At 40.7% G+C, this 22,500-nt stretch overlaps 1 protein-coding gene across 4 annotated transcripts in view; it reads left to right on the top strand.

Moving 5' to 3' along the window:
- The window catches only part of LOC135091475 (glycine receptor subunit alpha-4-like), a 224,382-nt gene that overhangs the window by 184,467 nt on the left and 17,415 nt on the right, over positions 1–22,500 (top strand). For all 4 annotated transcript variants that reach the window (XM_063989136.1, XM_063989135.1, XM_063989137.1 and 1 more), the window contains 4 exons: positions 1,542–1,676; positions 16,839–17,068; positions 18,323–18,478; positions 22,280–22,447. In XM_063989136.1, coding sequence (XP_063845206.1) covers positions 1,542–1,676; positions 16,839–17,068; positions 18,323–18,478; positions 22,280–22,447 — 689 coding nt within the window. The remainder of the gene's footprint in view (positions 1–1,541; positions 1,677–16,838; positions 17,069–18,322; positions 18,479–22,279; positions 22,448–22,500) is intronic.

The raw sequence follows: 22,500 nt of genomic DNA, 5'->3' as shown, positions 1-22,500 counted from the left end.
TCTTCCTTCTTATTTTTCTCCTTTTCTTTCAACTTTTCCTTTCCTCTCCACTTTTTTCTTTTTCGTGTATCTTCTTTACTATTATCTTTTACTTTTCCCCTTTTCTTTCCTTTCTTCATCTTTTCTTTCTCCCATGTTTCCTATCGTTTTCCAGTATTCTTGTCATTCTTCATCCTCGTTCCCTCATCTTCACACTCCTTTATCACCTGTTTGTTCCTGCGCCTCTAATCGCATTGTTTCTTTCCCTTACATTCTCCCCAAGTCCTTGTAATCCCTTCCATATTCTCAAATCTCTCTCCTTTATGCGCTTATTCTCTCCTTCATTCCTCCTCTTCTCCCATTTTTCAAAATTTTCTCATCTGTTTCACCATTTTCTATAGTCATTTAAATCTTTTCTTAATATAACACTTCCTCTGTCTGTTACTTTTCGCTACTCAATATCCTCTCTTTTCTTTCTCACTCGTTTTTAACTCCTATTTTGTTTTTTTCTCACTTCACTTATCTCTTTTCACTCCTTTAATTCATCCTCTCATTCCCCTTTTACAGTACGAGTATTTCCTCTTAGCTTTCCTTTCTTCCATCTTTCCCTTTTAATCTCCATCCTTTTATTTCCCTCTTGGTATTTATTCCTATTCTCCAATTTTTCCCTTCACTTATCTCTTTTTCGTCCCCTTAATTCCCTCTCTTCCATTCCCTTTTACAACATTTGCTCCCAATCATCCTTTTCTTTCTCCAGGCCTTCATATTTCGTCTCATCCTTACTTTATCCCTTGAAGTGCTATTTAACCTCCTTTTTTTCTCTCTTCCTATTCTTCTCTTTCCTTCACCCTTTTCAAATACTCTCCAACCTTCCTTTCTTTTCTTTCGTGTCTCCTTTCCTTCTTTACCCTTCCTTTCCTTCACCCTTTAGGTATTTACTTCACAAACACCTTTATCATACTTTAATTTATCTTTTACATCAACATTAACTTACTGAGACTTCGTATATCTTCTATCTTTCCCTATCTATGCTTGTCTTTCCTTGTTTATTTTAGCTATTTATTCCTTTGCTCAGTTATTACCTCTAATGCATTCACATTTACTTACTGAACGACATATTAATCTTCTTTCATTCTATAATATATCTCTTTCCTTTGCCCCTTTAGAGTCTTATTACCAATATCCCTTTTCTTCATCTATAATTCCTTCGTTTTACTCACATTTACTTACTTATTGAGGGTCATGTATCTTTCACTCTCTGATATCTCTCCTTCTCTCTTTTAGACCTTTATTTCCTATACCTCTTTATCATCATTAATTCCTTCTTTACATTCACATTTACTGACTTATTGACACTAGTGTATCTTCTTCCCTCTAATGTCTCTTTCCTTCGCTCATTTGGATCCTTACTCCTTATACTTCTTTTTTTTTTTTCATGTTTAATTCCTTCGTTGCTTTCACATTTACTTATTAACACTCATAAATCTTCTTTTCCACTCTTTCCTTCGTTACACACAGATTTATTTACTGACTCTAATGTCTCTCTCTCTCCTTCCCTTCAGTCTCGCACACCACGGATGATTTGGTTTTCATCTGGGAGCCCGAAGTCCCTCTGGTGGTGGACAAGAACATCGAACTCCCGCAGCTGGACCTCGTTAAGAAGTTCACGGGAGACTGCACTCAGGTGTATTCCACAGGTGGGGCTCTTAATTAGTCCTCCACGTAGTTACGTAGTTAGTCAGTCATTCAGGGTAGTTAGGGAGGACACTCAGGTGGACTGTTGGGCAGCTGTTTGGTCTGGTCTGTCGGTTATCGTTTGGTTAGGGTAGGTAGTCTGTTTGCTTGTCCGTGTGTCGATCTGTCATGTCAGTCTGTCAGGCAGTTTATAATTTATTCAGTCTATTTGTCCGTCATTCCATTGGTCAATTTATCAGTCAGTCAATGTATTTGTCAATTTATCATTCATTCATTCAATGTGTCAATGCATTAGTCATTCAGTTTATTAGTCAGTTCATCAATCATTAGAGTCTATCAGTCAGTGCATTAATCAGTCAACTGATTGGTCCAGCAGTCCAGTAACCAGTCTATCAATCAGTCAATCTATCAATCATTAATAGATCATTCAGTGAATCAGGTCTGTTCCAGTGGCAAACTTACATGTCAGTCAGCCAGTCATTCAGTCAGTTAAGTCACCACTCAGTCAGTCAGTCATTCAGTCAGTCAGTCAGCCAGTCAGTCAGTCAGACAGTCAGTCAGTCAGTTCAGCCACCACTCATTCATTCAGTCAGTCAGGATCTCTCCACAAGTAAGTCCTTCGTTACATACTATTACATTTTCTAGCAAAGGTGACACGATCACTTCCCTTCAGTTGTCTATTACAGGTAAATCCTAATTAGGTGTTCTCACAGATGCGTTGCAGGTAATCTAATCTCCACTGATGAAATGAACAGGTAAACTTTTTCTTACGTCGAAGATCAAGTATCCTCTCCAAGGGTCAGTTTTTCAAGGTCAGTGTCTCTTCAGGTCATTTTAGGTCACTTGGCTAACCAGATCACGTGCTGCGGTCACCTCCCCCAGCACAGGCCACGTTCGTAATGCGATCAAAGTGGCTGTAAATGTTGTCCTTTTTTTTTTTATGGTGACCTTGACAAGACTCGGCTCGCTGCTTCGAACCGGCGAGTGAAGCTTCGTTTGATTTAATTTTGCTCTATTCAGTTCTATTTCGTTTTCTTCAATTTTATAAGATATATTGAGCGATTTATTTAATTTTGTTTAGTTTTATTTATTTTGTTTTATTATACTATGTTTTATCTCGTTTTGTGGTTTACTTGTTTTATTTCTTTGATTTTGTTATTATATTTACGTTTTTTTATTTAATGTATTTTTATCACCTTTGGTTTTATTCAATCTGATTTTATTAATTTTCTTTATATCCTACTACAAGTAATTCATTATTCTATTTCACTCGTGCCTTTGTTTATTTCTTCTTGCATATTTATCCCATTTTACTTACCTGCGTTTTCCTCTCCCTGCATCATGAAAAAGTCACGGATGGAGTTTAATTCTTCTTTCTCTTTTTCGAGGAGTCGGAAAGTAATGACATTCAGACAATAATTTGATTTTTATGTAACACATGACATTTACGTAATTTACTAACTTCATTTTGTCGTCTGGTAAAATGTCCCTGTAATTTTTTTTATTTCGTTTTTCTTTTATTTATTTATTTTTTTCTTTTATGAATAAGTGTCTCAGGAGGAATCTTCTTGCTCTTCTATTTTCAAGTTTTATGTACACTCTGGCTCTCTGGCATATTTATGAATCTCTCTCTCTCTCTCTCTCTCTCTCTCTCTCTCTCTCTCTCTCTCTCTCTCTCTCTCTCTCTCTCTCTCTCTCTCTCTCTCTCTCTCTCTCTCTCTCTCTCTCTCTCTCTCTCTCTCTCTCTCTCTCTGTAAGCAAAATTTATCACTATCCTCAAGCTTTCTTTAAATTTGCAACTCCCATCAATTATTTCCAAAACTGTTTCTCGTTGGACACTCACAACCTGGACATATTTCCTTCACTTTACTTCCTTCCTCCTCCTCCTCCTCCTCTTCCTCCTCCTCCTTCTCCTCCTCCTCCTCCTCCTCCTCCTCCTTCTCCTCCTCCTTCTCATCCTCCTCCTCCAAGAAAAGAAAAGAAAAAATCTCCCTTAAAAGTTTCCTCGTAAATCTGCTATGAAGTGTGTTTCTTATGATGATGTGAATGGTGTTTGATCCTTTATCTCATCGCCTTTTGATAGCACTTTATGGTTTCCACACCGATAGCTAACATTTACGGGGATAACTTTGTGTGGAAATCGTTCTAGTCTTTCTTTCTCTTCTTTTGTTTTCCTTTTTTACCTTTTCACCAACAGACACTTTTTTTCTCCTATAATTACTAGGTTTTTTTTTCGTTTATTTTTTGTTCTACAGCCAAAACATCCGGAAATAAATTGGTGATTTTTTTTTTAGAATCTGTCCGTATTTTAGTTTTTTTTTTTTTTTGGGGGGGGGAATAGCTTACTAAAAAGGCTTTTCCTCCTTCTCTCTCTTTTTGTATTTTCTTTGTGAGCTTTCCTGATTTCTGGGGGCATCAAAGAATAACAAATGGTTCTATAGATTGAAAAAGACAAATTAACCTCCTACCTTCACTTATATTTCTTTGTCCATGCAAACCATTTTCTCCAGCGCTCTGAATGTTGATAAGGAATTACCTTGGTAGTAAAAAGGGAGCATTTTTTGTCTACTGTGCTCTCTCTGTGACTGAACCTTGCCTGTTTTGTAAGCTATAATTTCTTGTTTAAACACGACAATTTGTTAACTTTCAAACGTTGCGTATGATTCGTAATTGGCTCAACTTAGAGTTATATACATTTTACTTTTGATCATTGGAATTGTGTTACAAGCAATTAATATCAACACCATTAACGTTAAGTTTAATTAGGTAGTTTGGTGTTTACAGTATGATTTTCAAAGACATCTGATAGCTACAGAAGTGATCGTGCTGTTCAGACCGCCTAGTAATTGAAGTTCTATTTTCTCTTTTATGTTGCTTAAGATTATTTGAATAAGTGTCATATTACCATTAATTAATTGGTTATGAGCCGCTTCTGTCTTGGAAATGTTAATCTCTTTCCTTCTTCTTCTTCTCAAAGGTATTTTTTTTTTATGGGGAGCTGTCTTCATATTATTTTTTTTTTCCCTACCTTTTCCTCTTTCAGTAGTAAACTTTTAAGTGTTAACTAGAGGAACGTTGTCTTGCTCTCCCTTCCAGCACTCACCGAAACGTTCTCCTCTTCCTTTCTTTCTCTTTTCATTGATGCCAGAACACTTTCCTCTTCTTTTCTTTCTCTCTTGATAGATGTCTAAATGTTCTCCTCTTCCTTTCTTTCTCAGCTGATATATATACACACTGAACCCTTCTCTACCTTTCTCTCCGTCCTTTTCTTCCTTTTCAGATTCATTAGTTTAAAAGGATAAGCCTTGAAAACGTTCTCTTCCTTTCCTCACACTGATGGATAACGTTTAGGAAGTAACTCAGTCTGAAAACGTTCCTTTCTATCTTCTTTCCATCCTCCTCGCGAGCCGGAACCCCGAAGTGCTTGGCTCACGCTGACTGCACTGCCAAGACGTTTCTTTTCGGGTTAAATCATCTCTTTGAGTCTCCTTTAGGTCTGCCACACATCTCCCCACCCCCTCCTCCTCCTCCTCCTCCTCCTCCTCCTGTCCTTGTCCTCCCTTCCTCTGTCTCGGATTGAGCCACTTCGAAGCAGGTCTTTCATCAAGTCCTTTTTCCTAAAGCAGTGAGGCGCCCTTGGCCTTGCAGCGCGTTGAGCGGGGAGCGGGAGAGGGGAGAGAGGGGAGAGGGGATGTTCCTGGAGGCCTGTGAAGAGAAATTGAGGCCTCGGGTTGGGGAGTGGAGACCTGCAGGAGGAAGGCATGATGAGATGGAGGGAGAAGGAGGAAAAGGAAGACCAGGAAGGAGAAGGAGGAAGAGGAGGGGTGGATGACTCAAATGTGGAAAGGAAATATGAAGTTTAAATGCACGCACAAGTCAAAATGTGAAGCTTTGTGAAGTGGAGACATGGCATCGTGGTGGAGGAGGACAGGAAGGAGGAGGAGGAGGAGGAGGAGGAGGAGGAGGACTTGAATATGAAATGAAGATACGAAGATGGAGGTTGATTTGAAGCGAAGTGCGGCATGGAAAGTGGATTGTGGAGGCTGTGCTGTATTTTGTGATGGACGAGGTGTGGTGGAGCGGAGATATGAAAGATGGAGGAAGGTAGGATAAAGTTGAGGGGGTGGAGAAGGAGGCAAACGGGAAAGAGAAGGATGAAAAAGGATGTGGAAGAGCTGGAGATGAAGGAGGAGAAGGAGGAGGAGGATATACGAGTATAGACACGTGGAGAGGGAAATGAGATGAATGAGGTGGAGATGGAGGAGGAGAAGACTGTGGAGGTAGTGGAGGTGAAGGCGACTTTAAGCCCTCCACTCAAAGCTCCCTCGAGACACGCACACACGCACACACACGCACACATGCATGCACGCACACGCACGCGCACGTATCAGGGCTTCATTCATCATTCATATATTCATTCTGTGAGTCGCGTCGCTGGTGACTTGAAAAAAAAAATATTATGCCATGAAAAGAAAAAAGAAAAACTATTTAGAACAGGACGGATGCGACTCATCATTCTGAAAGAGAGAGAGAGAGAGAGAGAGAGAGAGAGAGAGAGAGAGAGAGAGAGAGAGAGAGAGAGAGAGAGAGAGAGAGAGACGCGGTTGTCGAGAGAACATGGGGAAAAGAAAGATATGAAACCATGAGGAGGAGGAGGAGGAGGAGGAGGAGGAGGAGGAGGAGGAGGAAGATCACGACGATGAGGACGAGGACGACAAAGAAGAAAAAGACGAAAGAAAGAAAGAAAAAGAAAAATGTAAGAAAGAGAGAAAGAAAGAGAGGAAGAGGAAGGGGGAAAGAAGAATGGTTTAAATGAACGTAGGGAGGAAAGGCATTTTACTGTAACCGTGGAAATTTAATTCTCCCTTAATAATTTCCATTTAAAGCCCCGACGATTAATCCTTTTAAAATGTTCTCCTGGCTTCTATCTTCGTGGAGAAGGAGGAGGAGGAGGAGGAGAAGGAGGAGGAAGAGAAGGAGGAGGAGGAGGAGGAGGAGGAGGAGGAGGAGGAGGAGGAGGAGGGAGAAAAGGAGGGAAGCAGCAGGAGAGATATGGAAACGGAGAAGAGGGGAAAGGAAGATAGCAGAGAGAGAGAGAGAGAGAGAGAGAGAGAGAGAGAGAGAGAGAGAGAGAGAGAGAGAGAGAGAGAGAGAGAGAGAGAGAGAGTTAAGTTTGTTGGAGTGACCAAACGAGAACTCCTCCTCCTCCTCCTCCTCCTCCTCCTCCTCCTCCTCCTCCTCCTCTTCTTCTTGTGCATATTCGCTGACTTTACCAAAATTGTCAGCCAAAGTGAAGATTTGTATTGTTTGTGGCGAGAGAGAGAGAGAGAGAGAGAGAGAGAGAGAGAGAGAGAGAGAGAGAGAGAGAGAGAGAGAGAGAGAGAGAGAGGTGATGGGGTGTTGTTTGTGAAGATACGTGGAGAGTTATGAGGGAGAGGAGAGGAGAAAGAGTGGGGTGGGGGGGAGAATTGACAAGGTAGGAGAGGAGGGAATGACAGACAGGTGGGAGGAGGAGGAGGAGGAGGAGGAGGAGGAGGAGGAGGAGGAGGAAAGGAGGTAACAATAGACCTGTGTTGGCTGGGAGGAGGAGGAGGAGGAGGAGGAGGAGGAGGAGGGAGGAAGAGGAGACCGTGATGGAGGAGCTGGGCAGTGGAAGAAAATATAAGACTTCGAAGAGGAGGAAGGGTAGGAAGAGAAGAAGAAGAAGAAGAAGAAGAAGAAGAAGAAGAAGAAGAAGAAGAAGAAGAAGGTGGACAGTGCAAAAAAACATAACTAACTCGCAGGAAGGAAAACAAAAAACAAACAAAAAAAAAACAAAGCAAAATAGAAATCAAGGAAACTGTCTGCCCCTCCTTCGCAGCCTCCGCCTCTGTCACCCGCTCTCTCTTTTAAGGGGGAACACACCTGCCTGCTGCTACCTCGCTCCCTAATTAACTCTCCCAGGTAAATTTCACCACCTGGAGGAAACGAAATTAAAACTGTGTGGGTAAAAAAAAACAACAACAGTAACTTTCCTAACTTTTGATATTTGGTCAACATCTTTACTTTTATTCACTAAATTCACACTAACTTCGATGCAACTTTCTTTTCCAGCTCTGGCAAGGCACTCCTGTAACGACACGCACGTTGAAGTAGGTCAAGCATGTTTACCCCCGGAAGCCACTTTGAAAGCCTTAACTCAGCTAGTCTTTGTAATTCACGCCTCTAACTCGCACTTTAAGACAGATTAGAGCGTGTTTACCCCCGGCAGCCTCTTTGAAAGCCTTGAGGTAGACGTTTCATTTACATTTACACTCGTCAAGACAGATGTGTTTACTCTGGGAGCCACTTTGAAAGCCTTGAGGTAGGTGGACTTTGCTATTCATATCTCTAACTCACACTAAAACAGACTAGGTATATTTATCTCGGGAAGCACTTTGAAGGCCTTGAAGTAGACGTTTCATTACATTAAGGCAGATCAGACATGTTTACCTCCGTTGCTACTTTGAAACCTCTGAGATAGGTAGACTCTGCAATTCACGTCTCTAACTCACACATTAAGCAGCTCAGGCATATTCACCACCGTAGTTTCCATAAAAGCCCATGGATATATTATTACATACAACCCTTTAATGCCTGAGATATCGAGGAAGCTTAGCAAGGAAGGAAGACAAGGAGAGCGTCAGGCAATTTCAGAACTGGTAAAAATGAAAAAAAAAAAAGTAATAACAATGATAATTAGACTTTAATACATATCCAATCACATTACACGTTTCTCATCTCCGGCTCTCACATCTCCGACAATCATCCTCTCCTTCCAAGCGAGAAATTGTTACGAGCGCAATCATATCTTATGTTTAGCTTCGAGAAAAACAAAACGTACCCCTTCGCAATGCAACTTATAAGATTGAGTCCAAATAAAGATGTAATTCACTCAGTACAAAATGCAGTTACACCTACAATTAAGTTTCGAAAAGAATTGGCTTACCTTTACGAAATACAAGAATGAGATTGTCCAAGTAAAGCAATATAATCAAAATACAATCGAATCATGCAATTGGGCTCCAAAAAACGAAAATAGAAACTTAACTCTTTCAAATACAAGAATTAAATGAAGTACCAAATTGTTCAAAGGTCCAAAAAATGTTACTGTCATACAAGCATACAGACAGCTGTTTTCATATGTGTCAGGGAGAATGACTACAGGAAATGTAATGGGTGGGAGGGAGCGGAAAAGAAGCCAAATAAAAGAAAAAAAAAACACCTGCTTATCTTACCGCCTCAAAAAAAAACAAAAAAAAAGTAAAAGGAAATTGAAAGGAAGTTTGCAATGTTTTCTAGTTTAATTTCAAATACGTCGTGATATTCCGGTCTTGAAATTAAACTCGAATTCGAATTATACTGATGAAAAAAATATCAGATGAAAACAATTACCTTCCCTCTTCAAGTACACCAATAATACGATTACATTATGTCTGGAAAATTAAAAAAAAATACTTAATAATAGCGAGTGAGAAAGGGAAAATTAATCTTTCGCTCAGATCACCAGCCACTGCAGGTTAATGAGATCAAGTTACCTGGTGAGAAAAAAAATCCACTAATTGGTCTTGCACGAGTATTAATCAAGCTTACCTGTAGAAGCGGAGGTGCGACTGGAAAGGTGAAGATTGCAATGCGCGAGGGACGTGTTTAATCTCACTTGTTTTGCCAGAGAGAGAGAGAGAGAGAGAGAGAGAGAGAGAGAGAGAGAGAGAAAGGCAACGAAAAAAAATGTAAATATCTTCTCTTCATTTCCTCCTTTTCCTCCTCATTCTTCTTCTTCTTCTTCTTCTTCTTCTTCTTCTTCTTCTTCTTCTTCTTCTTCTTCTTCTTCTTCTTCTTCTTCTTCTTCTTCCTCCTCCTCCTCCTCCTCCTCCTTCTCCTCCTCCTCCTCCTCCTCCTCCTCCTCCTCCTCCTCCTCCTCCTCCTCCTCCTCCTCCTCCTCCTCCTCCTCCTCCTCCTCCTCCTTCTCCTCCTCCTCCTCCTAAATCTTTACATTCAGAGATGGATAGACAGAATTAGATAGATAGATAGTAGATAGATAAATAGATAGATAGATAGATAGATAGATAGATAGATAGATAGATAGATAGATAGATAGAGAGATAGATAGGCAGACGGACAGAAAGAAAGAAAGAAAAAGAAAGAAAGAAAGGAAGATAGACAGATAGATAGGTAGATAGATAGATAGATAGATAGATAGATAGAGAGAGAGAGAGAGAGAGAGAGAGAGAGAGAGAGAGAGAGAGAGAGAGAGAGAGAGAGAGAGAGAGAGAGAGAGAGAGAGAGAGAGAGAGAGAAATCACATGAGAATTCACACCCACCAACACACACACACACACACACACACACACACACACACACAGTATTCAGACGCAGAGAGAGAGAGAGAGAGAGAGAGAGAGAGAGAGAGTCGTGTCTTTGATCTGCGGCGTGACGAACTGTCCCTTGGAGAATTATTACCTTGATGAAATATTGCATAGGAAAACACAAAGGAAGAACAAACAGCAGCATACGTGTTGGTCCTTGCGAGGCTGTTTGTAATGAGGGATAGAGATTGATAGATAAATACATACATACATACATACATAAATGGGTAAGTGGATAGATAGATAGAAAGATAGATGGACAGATAGATAGATAGATAAATAGATAGATAGTGGATAGATAGATAAGTAGATAAGTGAATACATAGGTGGATAGGTAGGTAAGTTGAAAGATAGATAGATAGATAGATAGATAGATAGGTAGATAGACTGATAGATTGACAGATAAATAGATAGATAGATAGATAGATAGATAGATAGATAGATAGATAGGTAGATAGATAGTTGATACATTTAGAGAGAGAGAGAGAGAGAGAGAGAGAGAGAGAGAGAGAGAGAGAGAGAGAGAGAGAGAGAGAGAATAATAATGGCTTTCGAATGAAGCGAGAAGATGGATGGATGGTGATGATGAGGAAGAGAAAGGGAGAGAAGCTGACAGTGAGAGTTAGATGACGTAATAAAGACAGGAATAGGAGAAGGAAGATTGGGAGATGGAAGAAGGAGGATAATTGAAGAGACTGATGGATAGTGCAATAAAGGATAATTATGTAAAAGAAAGATAAGAAATGTACAAGATAAAAATGAAGATAAGAAGCAAAAGAGAGAGAGAGAGAGAGAGAGAGAGAGAGAGAGAGAGAGAGAGAGAGAGAGAGAGAGAGAGAGAGAGAGAGAGAGAGAATCAACTTTCACTGATACACAAGATGGTGCGTTCATTGCAGTATCTCTATTTCCTTTTTCTCTTTTTCCCTTTCCTCTTCCTTTTCTCCAAATCGTCTCATTGAGGAAGGTTAGGGTCGGTGTAAGTGGAAGAGGAGGAGGAGAAGGAAAGAGGTAAATTCTTTCCTCATTGTAGGAAAGGAAAAGAGATAAGAAAAAATAAAGAAAGAAAAAAAAAAAAAAAATGAACACTCTTTAATGCAATTCGCTAAGTGACGATGTTGCCGTAAGCTGGTTTTCATATTTTTACGATATACGAGTATATATTTTTTTTTTTTTTTATTCTCATCTTCCTCCCAATATTCTTTCCTTTTTTTTTTTTTTTTTCGTTTTCAGCCTCAATACTTTTTTTTTGTCACTCATCTGCCTGATCTGTCAGTCGGGTTGGCTCTCTCTCTCTCTCTCTCTCTCTCTCTCTCTCTCTCTCTCTCTCTCTCTCTCTCTCTCTCTCTCTCTCTCTCTCTCTCTCTCTCTCTCTCTCTCTCTCTCTCTCTCTCTCTCTCTCTCTCTCTCTCTCTCTCTCTCTCTTTTTATACAGTTAAAAATTACAGAAGAGTAAGTTACATATTTTACATTGCATAAATATTTGTAACCTTTGACAGGCTAAAGACAGCATTGTAAATGCTATCTACCTTAAAGGCCAACTCTTGTCTCTTATTTCACTTCATCAGCAAAGTGTTCACTCGCTCCTTGAACTGTTGCACGCTTGCACCGTCAAGGCTTAGCTGTGAGGTGAGCAACACATTCCATAAGGCGACGTATTTGTAGGTGAACTGCCGCTGATGGTGCCACGTCCTGCATCGTGGCTGCAGCAGTTCCGTGGAGGCCTGACAGACTGCCCTGGTGGCAGTCTGGCCCCGCCGAGGTAGCTGGCGGAGTGCTTGCAGGTGAGACACTCCCTGGCGGTGTATTTTAAACATCACGGTGAGGCCCGTGACGTCTTTACGATGCTGGAGACTGTGGAGACGTGGCTCTTGCCCGCCACTGCTGATGAGCCTCGCCGCTCTGTCTTTAACTTTGCCCTAGAGGGCTAACTGCATGCCTCCCCTCCTCCCGCGGCCTCGCTGCACAAGACTTTCTTCTTTCTTTCACCCCTATTCTGTCCACCTCTCTAATGCAAGAGTTAACCAGTATTCTCAATCATTCATCCCTTTCTCTGGTAAACTCTGGAACTCCCTGCCTGCTTCTGTATTTCCACCTTCCTATGACTTGAATTCCTTCAAGAGGAAGGTTTCAAGACACTTATTCATCAATTTTTGACTACTGCTTTGACCCTTTTATGGGACTGGCATTTCAGTGGGCATTTTTTTATTGGATTTTTGTTGCCCTTGGCCAGTGTTCTTCCTACATAAAAAAAAAAAAAATACGTCTCCTCACTGCCCTGCCCCAGGACAGGCACGCGTATTCCATGGCAGAGCGAATCTGCTCCTTGTAGAGGACCTCCAGCTTCTTGCTATTAAGGAATCACGAAATCCTTCTCAGGGACGTGAGTTTCCCTGAGGCCTTCCTGGTCAGTCGCTCAATGCGAGTTCTGAAGGTCAGCTTGCTGTCAGCTGATCCCCGTACCTCCACCTCATCTTGTGGCTCCAGCATCTCCCCTTCGAAGACAAGACGTAGCTCTGTACTGGACCTGGAGACACTGAGCAGCTGCGTCTTGTGTGTGGCGAGCTTTACCTGCCACTTGCTGCCCTAGGATGTGATTCTTCTGAGTGTAGAGTTCATTTGGGCAGCAGTGGTAGTCTCCTCCCATGCCTGTAGCTCTTGGAGAGGCTGATGTCATCAGCGTAGGCCTTCGTGGTAGGGATGAGGCTCAGGACGTGCCACACCCTATCAAACGCTCCCTTGATATCGAGAGCCACGACAGCAGTAGCCTTCCCTTGATCGAGGGCAGCGCTCCACTCCGAAGTTAGCAGCAGGGGCAAGTCCGCTGTAGACCTGCCCTGCCTGAAGCCATAATGCCTAGTGCTCAGCTGGTGGCGGTGCTCGAGGTGTTGGCTGACTCTTGAGGCCACCATAGATTCCAGCACCTTGCTGAATCTCTCTCTCTCTCTCTCTCTCTCTCTCTCTCTCTCTCTCTCTCTCTCTCTCTCTCTCTCTCTCTCTCTCTCTCTCTCTCTCTCTCTCTCTCTCTCTCTCTCTCTCTCTCTCTCTCTCTCTCTCTCTCTCTCTCTCTCTCTCTCTCTCTCTCTCTCTCTCTCTCTCTCTCTCTCTCTCTCTCTCTCTCTCTCTCTCTCTCTCTCTCTCTCTCTCTCTCTCTCTCTCTCTCTCTCTCTCTCTCGTGTCCTTTACTCCAACATTCTTGTTATTTTGTTTTTCTCCTCTTCCCCTTTATAATTATCTCTCTCCCGCTTTTCTCTCTCTCCTCTCCTTGTCTATATTTGTCTCCGTTTTTCTTCGTTTCTGTCACATTCTCTCATCTCCACTTTATTCATGGTCTCCCTTCACCTCCTTCATCATTGTTATTGCTATTATTTCTCCCTCCTGTCTTGTTCCTCATTCTTTTCTTCGTCTTTCTCTCTTCCTTGTTTTATCTCGTTTCAGTTTGCTGCTTCTCTTAGTTTATTATCTTGCCTTTTTGTTATTTTGTATAGTTCGTTGACTTGTGATCTTATTGTGTTTCATTCTCTCTCTCTCTCTCTCTCTCTCTCTCTCTCTCTCTCTCTCTCTCTCTCTCTCTCTCTCTCTCTCTCTCTCTCTCTCTCTCTCTCTCTCTCTTCTCTTCTCTTCTCTTCTCTTCTCTTCACCTTAATCTTTTTTCCTGTTATTTATTTTCCCTTTATTTTTGTGTTTATTTTTTTCATTGTTCTTTATTGATCTTTCGTATGTTTGCATGTTATATTTTTTTCTTTCATTTGTATTGTGTTTATGAATTTCTTTATGAATTTTATTTAATCTTTTTTTCATTCTTTCCTTTCTTTTATTCTTTTCTATCATTATTTTTCTGTTACTGTGTCTTTATTTATTTCCATTTCTTTACTTTACACAGTCTATATGTTTGTCCATCTATCTATCTATTTGTCTGTCAGTCTCTGTATCTGTCTATCTATCTATTTATCTATCTATCTACCTATCTTTCTGTCAGTCTCAATGTCTATCAATCTATTTATCTATACATTTTTTTCTGTTTGTCTGTCTCTGCTTATCTATCTATCTATCTATCTATCTATTTATCTATTTATCTATCTATCTATCTATCTATCTATCTATCTATCTATCTATCTATCTTTCTGTCTATATATATATATATATATATATATATATATATATATATATATATATATATATATATATATATATATATATATATATATATATATATATATATATATATATATATTTTTATCCCTATCTATTTATATACATCCTCACCTCGCTCCTCTTTTTCATCTATATTCAACTCACCTCCCGTCCTTCAATCCTTCGTCCATTCCTTCCTTCTTTCTCCGCGTCTTCTGTCAATCAGCCTGTATTGTTAAGCTCGTGTATGCTTCCCTTCCTCCCTCCACTTTTCCTCTCCTTCCTCTCTTCCACTCCATCATTCCACTCTTCCCCTACCTTATTCCTCTTTTTCCGCTCTCCCATCTCTCCCTCGTGCCTTTCGCTTTTCTTTCCCACTCTTTCCACCTTCCCTTACCCTTCTCTGTCTTCCTCCCTTCTTCTCCCCTCCTTCTCTCCGCTCACCTGTCCTTCACTCTTCCCCCTCTCAGTCTCCCTTCCTCCCTCACCTGCTGCCAGAGTAATTAAGCATCATAAGGGCATTTGTCTCTCATTTACCTGAATTAATTTACGAGTACACCTGAACTCTTTACCTGGAATGACTCAAATCACAAAGATGGAGGAGTTGGAGAAGGAGGAAGAGCAAGACGAGGAGAAGAGCAAGGTGGATAAGGAGAGGGAATGCGTAGTTTAACTTGTCTTTTCTAATTTTGTACTGTAGAGACTTTTAAGGAAATGGAAAAAACGTGAATGAGGACTGAATAAAAACGGAATAAAAATAAGTGAGCAGGAGGAGGAGGAGGAGGGAGAGAAGGAGGAATACGTAATACAACTTACCTTTTTAGATCTACATAAGAAAAAAAAAGCTGAAGATTGAAATAAAAATAAAACAAAAGCAAGTCAGTGTCTCCGTCTCTTTTACTATTATGTTTTGAAGGAAAATTGACAGTTCCCAGAAGAGGGGTTTCCAGGCACCCTAACACTTCCACACACACACACACACACACACACACACACACACACACTACATAAGTTATACGTCTCCCTTCAAACAAGATGTAAAGGAGAAAAAAGTTTAATATTTCTACAGGAAAAAAGATAAAAACTCCAGCGTTGAACGTCACGTCCTTTTGAGCAACACGCTTTGAGAGAGAGAGAGAGAGAGAGAGAGAGAGAGAGAGAGAGAGAGAGAGAGAGAGAGAGAGAGAGAGAGAGAGAGAGAGAGAGAGAGAGAGAGAGAGAGAGAGAGAGAGCATCATCTTCAAAGACAGACGACCACACTCATAACTGATATTGTTCTGTGTGTGTGTGTGTGTGTGTGTGTGTGTGTGTGTGTGTGTGTGTGTGTGTGTGTGAAGTACACACAAAAAAACAGAAAAAAAAAAAAAAAAATATATATATATATATATATATATATATATATATATATATATATATATATATATATATATATATATATATATATATATATATATGACAGGAAGAATGAAAATAAATGGATAAGGGAAAATATATGTATTAAACTCTTCTTCTTCTTCTTCTTCTTCTTCTTCTTCTTCTTCTTCTTCTTCTTCTTCTTCTTCTTCTTCTTCTTCTTCTTCTTCTTCAGCTTTAAGAGACACTGCTATTACTTTGGTTGGGTTATTATGACTTCACACTTCAGGCAAGGTAACAACACAGGTGACAAAGTAAGACAAGCTAATCATCTCTAAACTCCAGGTAACTTCACGTGTTTTCAGAGTGTGTTCACCTTCAAGGGACGTTCCTTTCTGAATTCCAGATAACTTCATTTGGCAGGAAATTGTGCTTATTATTATTTTTTTTTAAGAAACACTACCATTGCTTCGCCTTTTTAATGTAACTTAAAAATATATTGTAAGGCAACAGGACAGCACAGGTAAGACAAGGTAATCATCTCTTAATTCCAGGTAAAGGCACGTGACTTGAGAGTGTTCACCTTCGGTTGTTATTACTTAACACTTAAAACAAAATAACAACACAGATTAACTAACTTTTTAGGTAGAAACAAGTGACCCTCTCCACGTGCCAGGAAATCGTGTTCAATTCATTACAATCCCGTAATACTTATAACAAGGTAATAATGCTGATGTATTTATTTAACAGGTAGAAACAGGTAACCCCCTCTCAATCGCAGGTATTTTTCACGTACCTGGAAATCATGTTCACCTCAATTGCTATTACTTAATACTTAGAACAAAGAAATATCATACATGTATTCACTTAACAGGAAGGAACAGGTAACCCTCTCTTAATTGCAGGTAACTTCACGTGCCTAGTAAAAGTATACGCCTTCAAGAGACTTTTCTTACTTAATGCTTAGAAGAAATCAGTAACTCATGTAACTGAACAGGTAGGAACATGGGATCCTCTCTTAATTACAGGTAACTTTTATTGGAGATCGTGTTCACCTTCATTACTATTACTTAATACTTACAACAAGGTAATAACACTTATCTACTTAATTAAGAGATACAAACAGATAAACCTCTTTAATTGCAGATAATTTCACGTGCCTGGAGCTCGTGCTCACCTCCAAGGGACACTTCGAGTACTATTACTTAAAGCTTTGATGACTATTACTTAACGCTTAAAACACACATATACTAACTTACCAGGTAGGAACAGGTGACCCTCTCTTAATTGTAGGTAACTTCACGTGCCTGGAGATCGTGTTCACGTTCAAGCGACGCCTGGGGTACTATCTGTTCCACACGTACATTCCCACCTGCCTCATCGTTATCATGTCCTGGATTAGCTTCTGGATCAGGCCCGAGGCTGTCCCGGCGCGCGTCACCCTGGGCGTCACCTCCCTCCTCACTCTGTCCACCCAGCACGCCAACTCACAGAAGTCCCTGCCGCCTGTGTCCTACATCAAGGTATGTGTGTGTGTGTGTGTGTGTGTGTGTGTGTGTGTGTGTGTGTGTGTGTGGATAAGTAGATGTGTGAGTGAATAGCTGGGTTTGGGTGGGAAATATAGATGTTATGTCTCTCTCTCTCTCTCTCTCTCTCTCTCTCTCTCTCTCTCTCTCTCTCTCTCTCTCTCTCTCTCTCTCTCTCTCTCTCTCTCTCTCTCTCTCTCTCTCACCTTAAACCTTACTCGCTTTTCTCGTCCATCCATCTTCCTTTCGCTCTTTCTTTGCCTCTCCTCCTCCTCCTCCTCCTCCTCCTTCTCCTCCTCCTCCTCCTCCTCCTCCTCCTCCTCCTCCTCCTCCTCCTCCTCCTCTTCCCATTCATCTCCCCTTCCTTCCTTCCTTCCTGCCTTTCCCTTTCATTCCTTCTTCCCTTATTTCTGTCTCTGCCTGTTGGTGCGTCGCTCTGTCTGTCCTTGTGTGTGTGTGCGTGTGTGTGTGTGTGTGTGTGTGTGTGTGTGTGTGTGTGTGTGTGTGTGTGTGTGTGTGTGTGTGTGTGTCTTTCCGTGTGTGTTCTCCTCTCTCTCTCTCTCTCTTTCTCTCTCTCTCTCTCTCTCTCTCTCTCTCTCTCTCTCTCTCTCTCTCTCTCTCTCTCTCTCTCTCTCTCTCTCTCTCTCTCTCTCTCTCTCTCTCTCTCAGTTCACATTACTTTTCGTACTAATTTCCACTTTACATGTTTACTACCAACCTTTTTTTTTTTTTTCTCTCTCCCAGCATTAGACTTTTTACTTTGAAACTTTTAACCATCTTTTTTTTACCATCTCACCTTCAACTGATCTTACGTCACTTCGCTCCATCACTTACTTTTACTACTCTCCTCTTTACTACCATCTATTTCCGTTCACTGCCTTCTTTTACTACCTTTCAGCTGCCCCCTCACGTCATCTCATGCCATCGCCTCACTCCGACCCGTATTCAGAAACGCTTCGGTCTTTCACCAAGACTATTTTCAAAGACCACAGAGATATAAGCCGCGTTCCCAAGACTTTTTCTCCTGTTAATAATGTAGAAGTCTTGTTGACCTGTCACTGAAACCGTAAAAACATAATTAAAAACTGTTTCTCCTGTTAATAATGTAGAAGTCTTGTTGACCTGTCACTGGAACCGTAGAAACACCATTAAAAAAACCGTATAACTTAAACTAGAGCCTATTGAAAGTAGTGGAGGTGCGGAGCGGAAGTGTTTGAGAGTAACAGGCCTCCATCACCTTCTCTCCCTCAGGCAATCGACGTGTTCATGTCTTCGTGCACTGTCTTCGTATTCTTCTCTCTCATGGAGTACGCGCTGGTCAACGTGGTGCTGGGGGACGTGCCCGAGGAGCCTGACACCTTGAGGAGGGTGCGGTCCCGTGCCCTGCTCCACGTGACGCCCCATCAGGTAAGACTCATGTTAACCCTTTCCTTGCAGTCTGGCTTGTTCTCCTTTTGCCGTTTCCCTAGAGTGAGGGGTTGGCGCCGTGTACGAGTCCCCTCCTGTTATGTGTCCTTTGCATCTTCCAATACCACCACCACCACCACCACCTTCTTGTTCTTATTCTTGTTCTTGTTCTTGTCCTTCTTGTTCCTTTTGTTCTTGTTGTTCATGTTCTTGTTGTTGTTCTTGTTCTTGTTTTTGTTCTTGTTCTTGTTCTCCTCCTCCTCCTCCTCCTCCTCCTCCCTCCTCCTCCTCCTCTTCCTCCTCCTCCTCCTCCTCCTCTTTCTCCTTTCGTCGTTTCTCTAGAGTGAGGAGTCGGCGCCATGTACGAGTCTCCTCCAGTTGTTTCAGTCACTTGCTTCTTCTTCCGTGTCTTCCATCCTTTGCAATTGTACCGCAGTTCCATCCTTCCATCTCACTCTGCCTCCCCCTCGATCTTCATTCCTCTACTGGTTTTCTCAGACTCTTTTAATCGGTTCCTGATCTCCTTCCACTCTGACACGTTTCTTTTTGTTTTTTGGCCACATCCAGTCATTATATTGGCTAGAAATTAAATGTGTTCTTTTTATAATTCCCTGTTTTTTTTTTTTCTTGTTGATGCTATAAAGATTTTGTTGCTTTTAGTAATGTGACTTGTTACATATTGCAGCAAAAGGGGTTAACACTCTTTTTTTTCCCATGGTTGTCTTTTAGCGATTTCCAGAGCAGCAGAAAATTTGTTGGTTTGGGCAAAAAAAAGAGAGAAAAATAAGAGGATAGAAAAACAAATAAATAGAAATACAAAAAGAGAGAATAAGAGGATAATTTTGTATTTTCCAGGCTATTACAAAATTATTCAACTAATATTAGTACAAAAATAAGTGTCTGAAAAGTTGTAATGGTTGATGTAAAGAAAATTAATGCTTTTATTTTGTAGAACACTAAATTAATTCTTAACACACACGTCAGCCTCATGTTCCTAAACGTTTTGGTCTCAGTGAACTCTTCTTCATGCGCTACATACATGATAAGTCGCGCTTTGGTGTGTTTGTCTCCCTCTGTATAGAAAATTTGCTTGGAGACACACAAAACAAAAAAAGAGAATAAAAAACAGAACTATTTCACTTACTTTAGTACAAAAATAAGTGTCGGTAAGGGATTATGGGAAGAAAGTGTCTAGCAGTGAAAGGCTTAAGACGAATAAAGGAAAGAGTCTACCATTTTTAGGCCTTATAGAATAACGACTTGGGGAAATTCTACATTGTGCTGGGGGTCTATGTAGTATTGTCCAGGTGTTTCCAGGAGTGAAAAAAAAGAAACACTAACTAGAAAGGCTGAAGTAATATTTAACTAAAGTATGTACAGAGGTGTAGAGCGCAGCCACCTGCTACACACCAACTCGACGGCAAGCTGCGGCTGAGTAGGCGCGTGGGAAGACGTCAGACAGAGGCCCACAAACAAAATAAAGACGAGAAGTGTCACTTAATAAATAAATCAATAAATGATAAACAACGATGATATAGCGATGATAGTAACAGTCATAATAACAATAGAAGAAAATTTAATTTTATATACACATATTATCATAACATTAATAGGAGTGATGATTCGTCAGCCTCTCGTGAGCGTTTTGCCTAACATGGCGGAGAATCCTGGTTGAACTATTACTTGAATTATGGAAATGCTCTTAAAAACTCCAATAACTTTCACTAGATTCTATCAAAAGTAGTTGGAATACCTTAAATAAATACTAATGGAAGTTATTTGAAGTTTTCACGAGTGTTTTCTTAATTCTAGTGATATTTTAACAAGGATTCTGCACCGTCATTGGGTAAAAAGACTCATAAGAACTCAACTGATAATTCCTGTGGCCTCTGAAATTACTCCTGATGGAAGAATAGAGCGTTTAAGAATACTACTATCCTTAGAGTCAGTGAGGGAGTGAGTGTGAGAGGGAATGAGGGAGGGAGGGAGGGAGCAGAGGAGAGAGAAGGGACGGGAACAGGACAGGACAGGACTTCATTTTTTCCGTTTTTCTGCCAGTGTTTGAGAGAGAGAGAGAGAGAGAGAGAGAGAGAGAGAGAGAGAGAGAGAGAGAGAGAGAGAGAGAGAGAGAGAGAGAGAGAATTGGTTAGTGAGGTTAGGTTTGTCTTTTGGTGCTTTTTTACGAGCTCTTTCCGCTGTTTCTCTCTCTCTCTCTCTCTCTCTCTCTCTCTCTCTCTCTCTCTCTCTCTCTCTCTCTCTCTCTCTCTAATACCATCGCAGTCTCCATTTTGTTCTTTTCTTATTCCCTCCTCCTCCTCCTCCTCCTCCTCCTCCTCCTCCTCCTCCTCCTCCTCCTCCTCCTTTATTATTCCTTTATCTTATTGTCACCTTCCATTTTCCCTTTTCCTTCTCCTCTTATCCCTTCTTTCCTTTCCTTATTATACCTTCTCTCTGCTCCTTATCCCTTACTCTCTCATGTCTCCTCTCATCTCCATCTCTTTGTTCGCTCTCCTTTTGCGTCGCCTCTTCTCTTTCTCCTCTTTTTCTCACTCCTTTGTTCTCTCCGTTCCTCTTCTCTTTCTTCTTACTATTCATCTGTCATTAAACTTTTTTTTCTCCTGTTTCGTTCTTTTCTTTTCTTTTCCTCTTTTCTTTTGTTTTTTTCTCTCTTCTTTTTCTTGTTTTTTTGCTTTATTGTTATTGTTATTCTTTTCCTTCTTTCTTCTTCTTCTTCTTCTTCTTCTTCTTCTTCTTATTATTATTATTATTATTATTATTATTATTATTATTATTATTATTATTATTATTATTATTATCATTATTGTTGTTGTTGTTATTGTTATTATTATTATTATTATTATTATTATTATTATTATTATTATTATTATTATTACTGTTGCTATTTATTTATGATTATTTTTCTTCTTTCTTTCTTTCTTTCTTTCTTTCTTTCATTCTCTCACTATCACTACCACTGCCATTATCACCTATATAATCATCCCTCTCCAACCTCCTCTTAAAACTTTCATTAACATTGTTCACTTATTCCCCAGCTAATTTTTGTTCCACTCACCCACAACCTTGTCCATGAACCAGTTTCCTTTTAAAATCTGAATGACTCCAGTTCTTAACCATACATACGAGTTCTAACGTGTCTTTTATCTATAATAATAATAGTAATAATAATAATAATGATAATAATAATAATAATGATAATAATAATAATAATGGATACTTTATTTAGTCAACTTTTACGTACACAAATCGAAATTCTACACGTAAAATTTTCAGTCAAGTAAAAACGAAAAAAACAAAACTTCTATAAACTAAAAACAAAATCATTAATATTTACGGGTGAAGGATAACTCACTCATCCAAACACTTCCTCTCTCACTCACTTCTTTCACCCTTCAGTCATTCACTCAACCCGCCACCCACACAAGCACTCCCCGTCTCCCTCCCTCCCTTCCGCATCCACTCTCTCTCTCTCTCTCTCTCTCTCTCTCTCTCTCTCTCTCTCTCTCTCTCTCTCTCTCTCTCTCTCTCTCACACACTCATTCCCTCCTTCCTTCCTTCCCTCACTCACTCACTCACTCACTCCACTCACTCACTCACTCACTTACACGCACCCACCCACCTACCCATACACTCACACACACATTCACCTACCAACCCATTCACTCACACACTCATCTACCCACTCCTTCTCTCCCTCTCTCACTCCCTCACTCACTTATTTCCTCACTCACTCGCGCTGGCACCTGACTTACTTTCTTCTCACTCTCCTCCTTTCCCTCCAAGGACTCCAAGCTCGGGGAGTGCCTCAGCGCGGAGCAGTCACCTGTCCTGGGGGGAAGCAAGGAGGGGAGCTCTGGTCCTCCTCCGCCGCTCCACTCCAAACGACGCACGGTGTCCTCGCCTGCACTGCACCGGCGTGTTAATGGGAGGAAACCCACCTGTCAGCCTGAGGTAAGCCCTTCTGCAGGAGGAAACATCAGGGGAAATGAGTGAAGTGTTTGAAA

Source organism: Scylla paramamosain, chromosome 37, assembly GCF_035594125.1.
Source record: "Scylla paramamosain isolate STU-SP2022 chromosome 37, ASM3559412v1, whole genome shotgun sequence".
NCBI lineage: Eukaryota > Metazoa > Arthropoda > Malacostraca > Decapoda > Portunidae > Scylla > Scylla paramamosain.
Note: the sequence above shows the minus strand (reverse complement) of the source record. Positions and strands in the feature narration are given on the sequence as shown.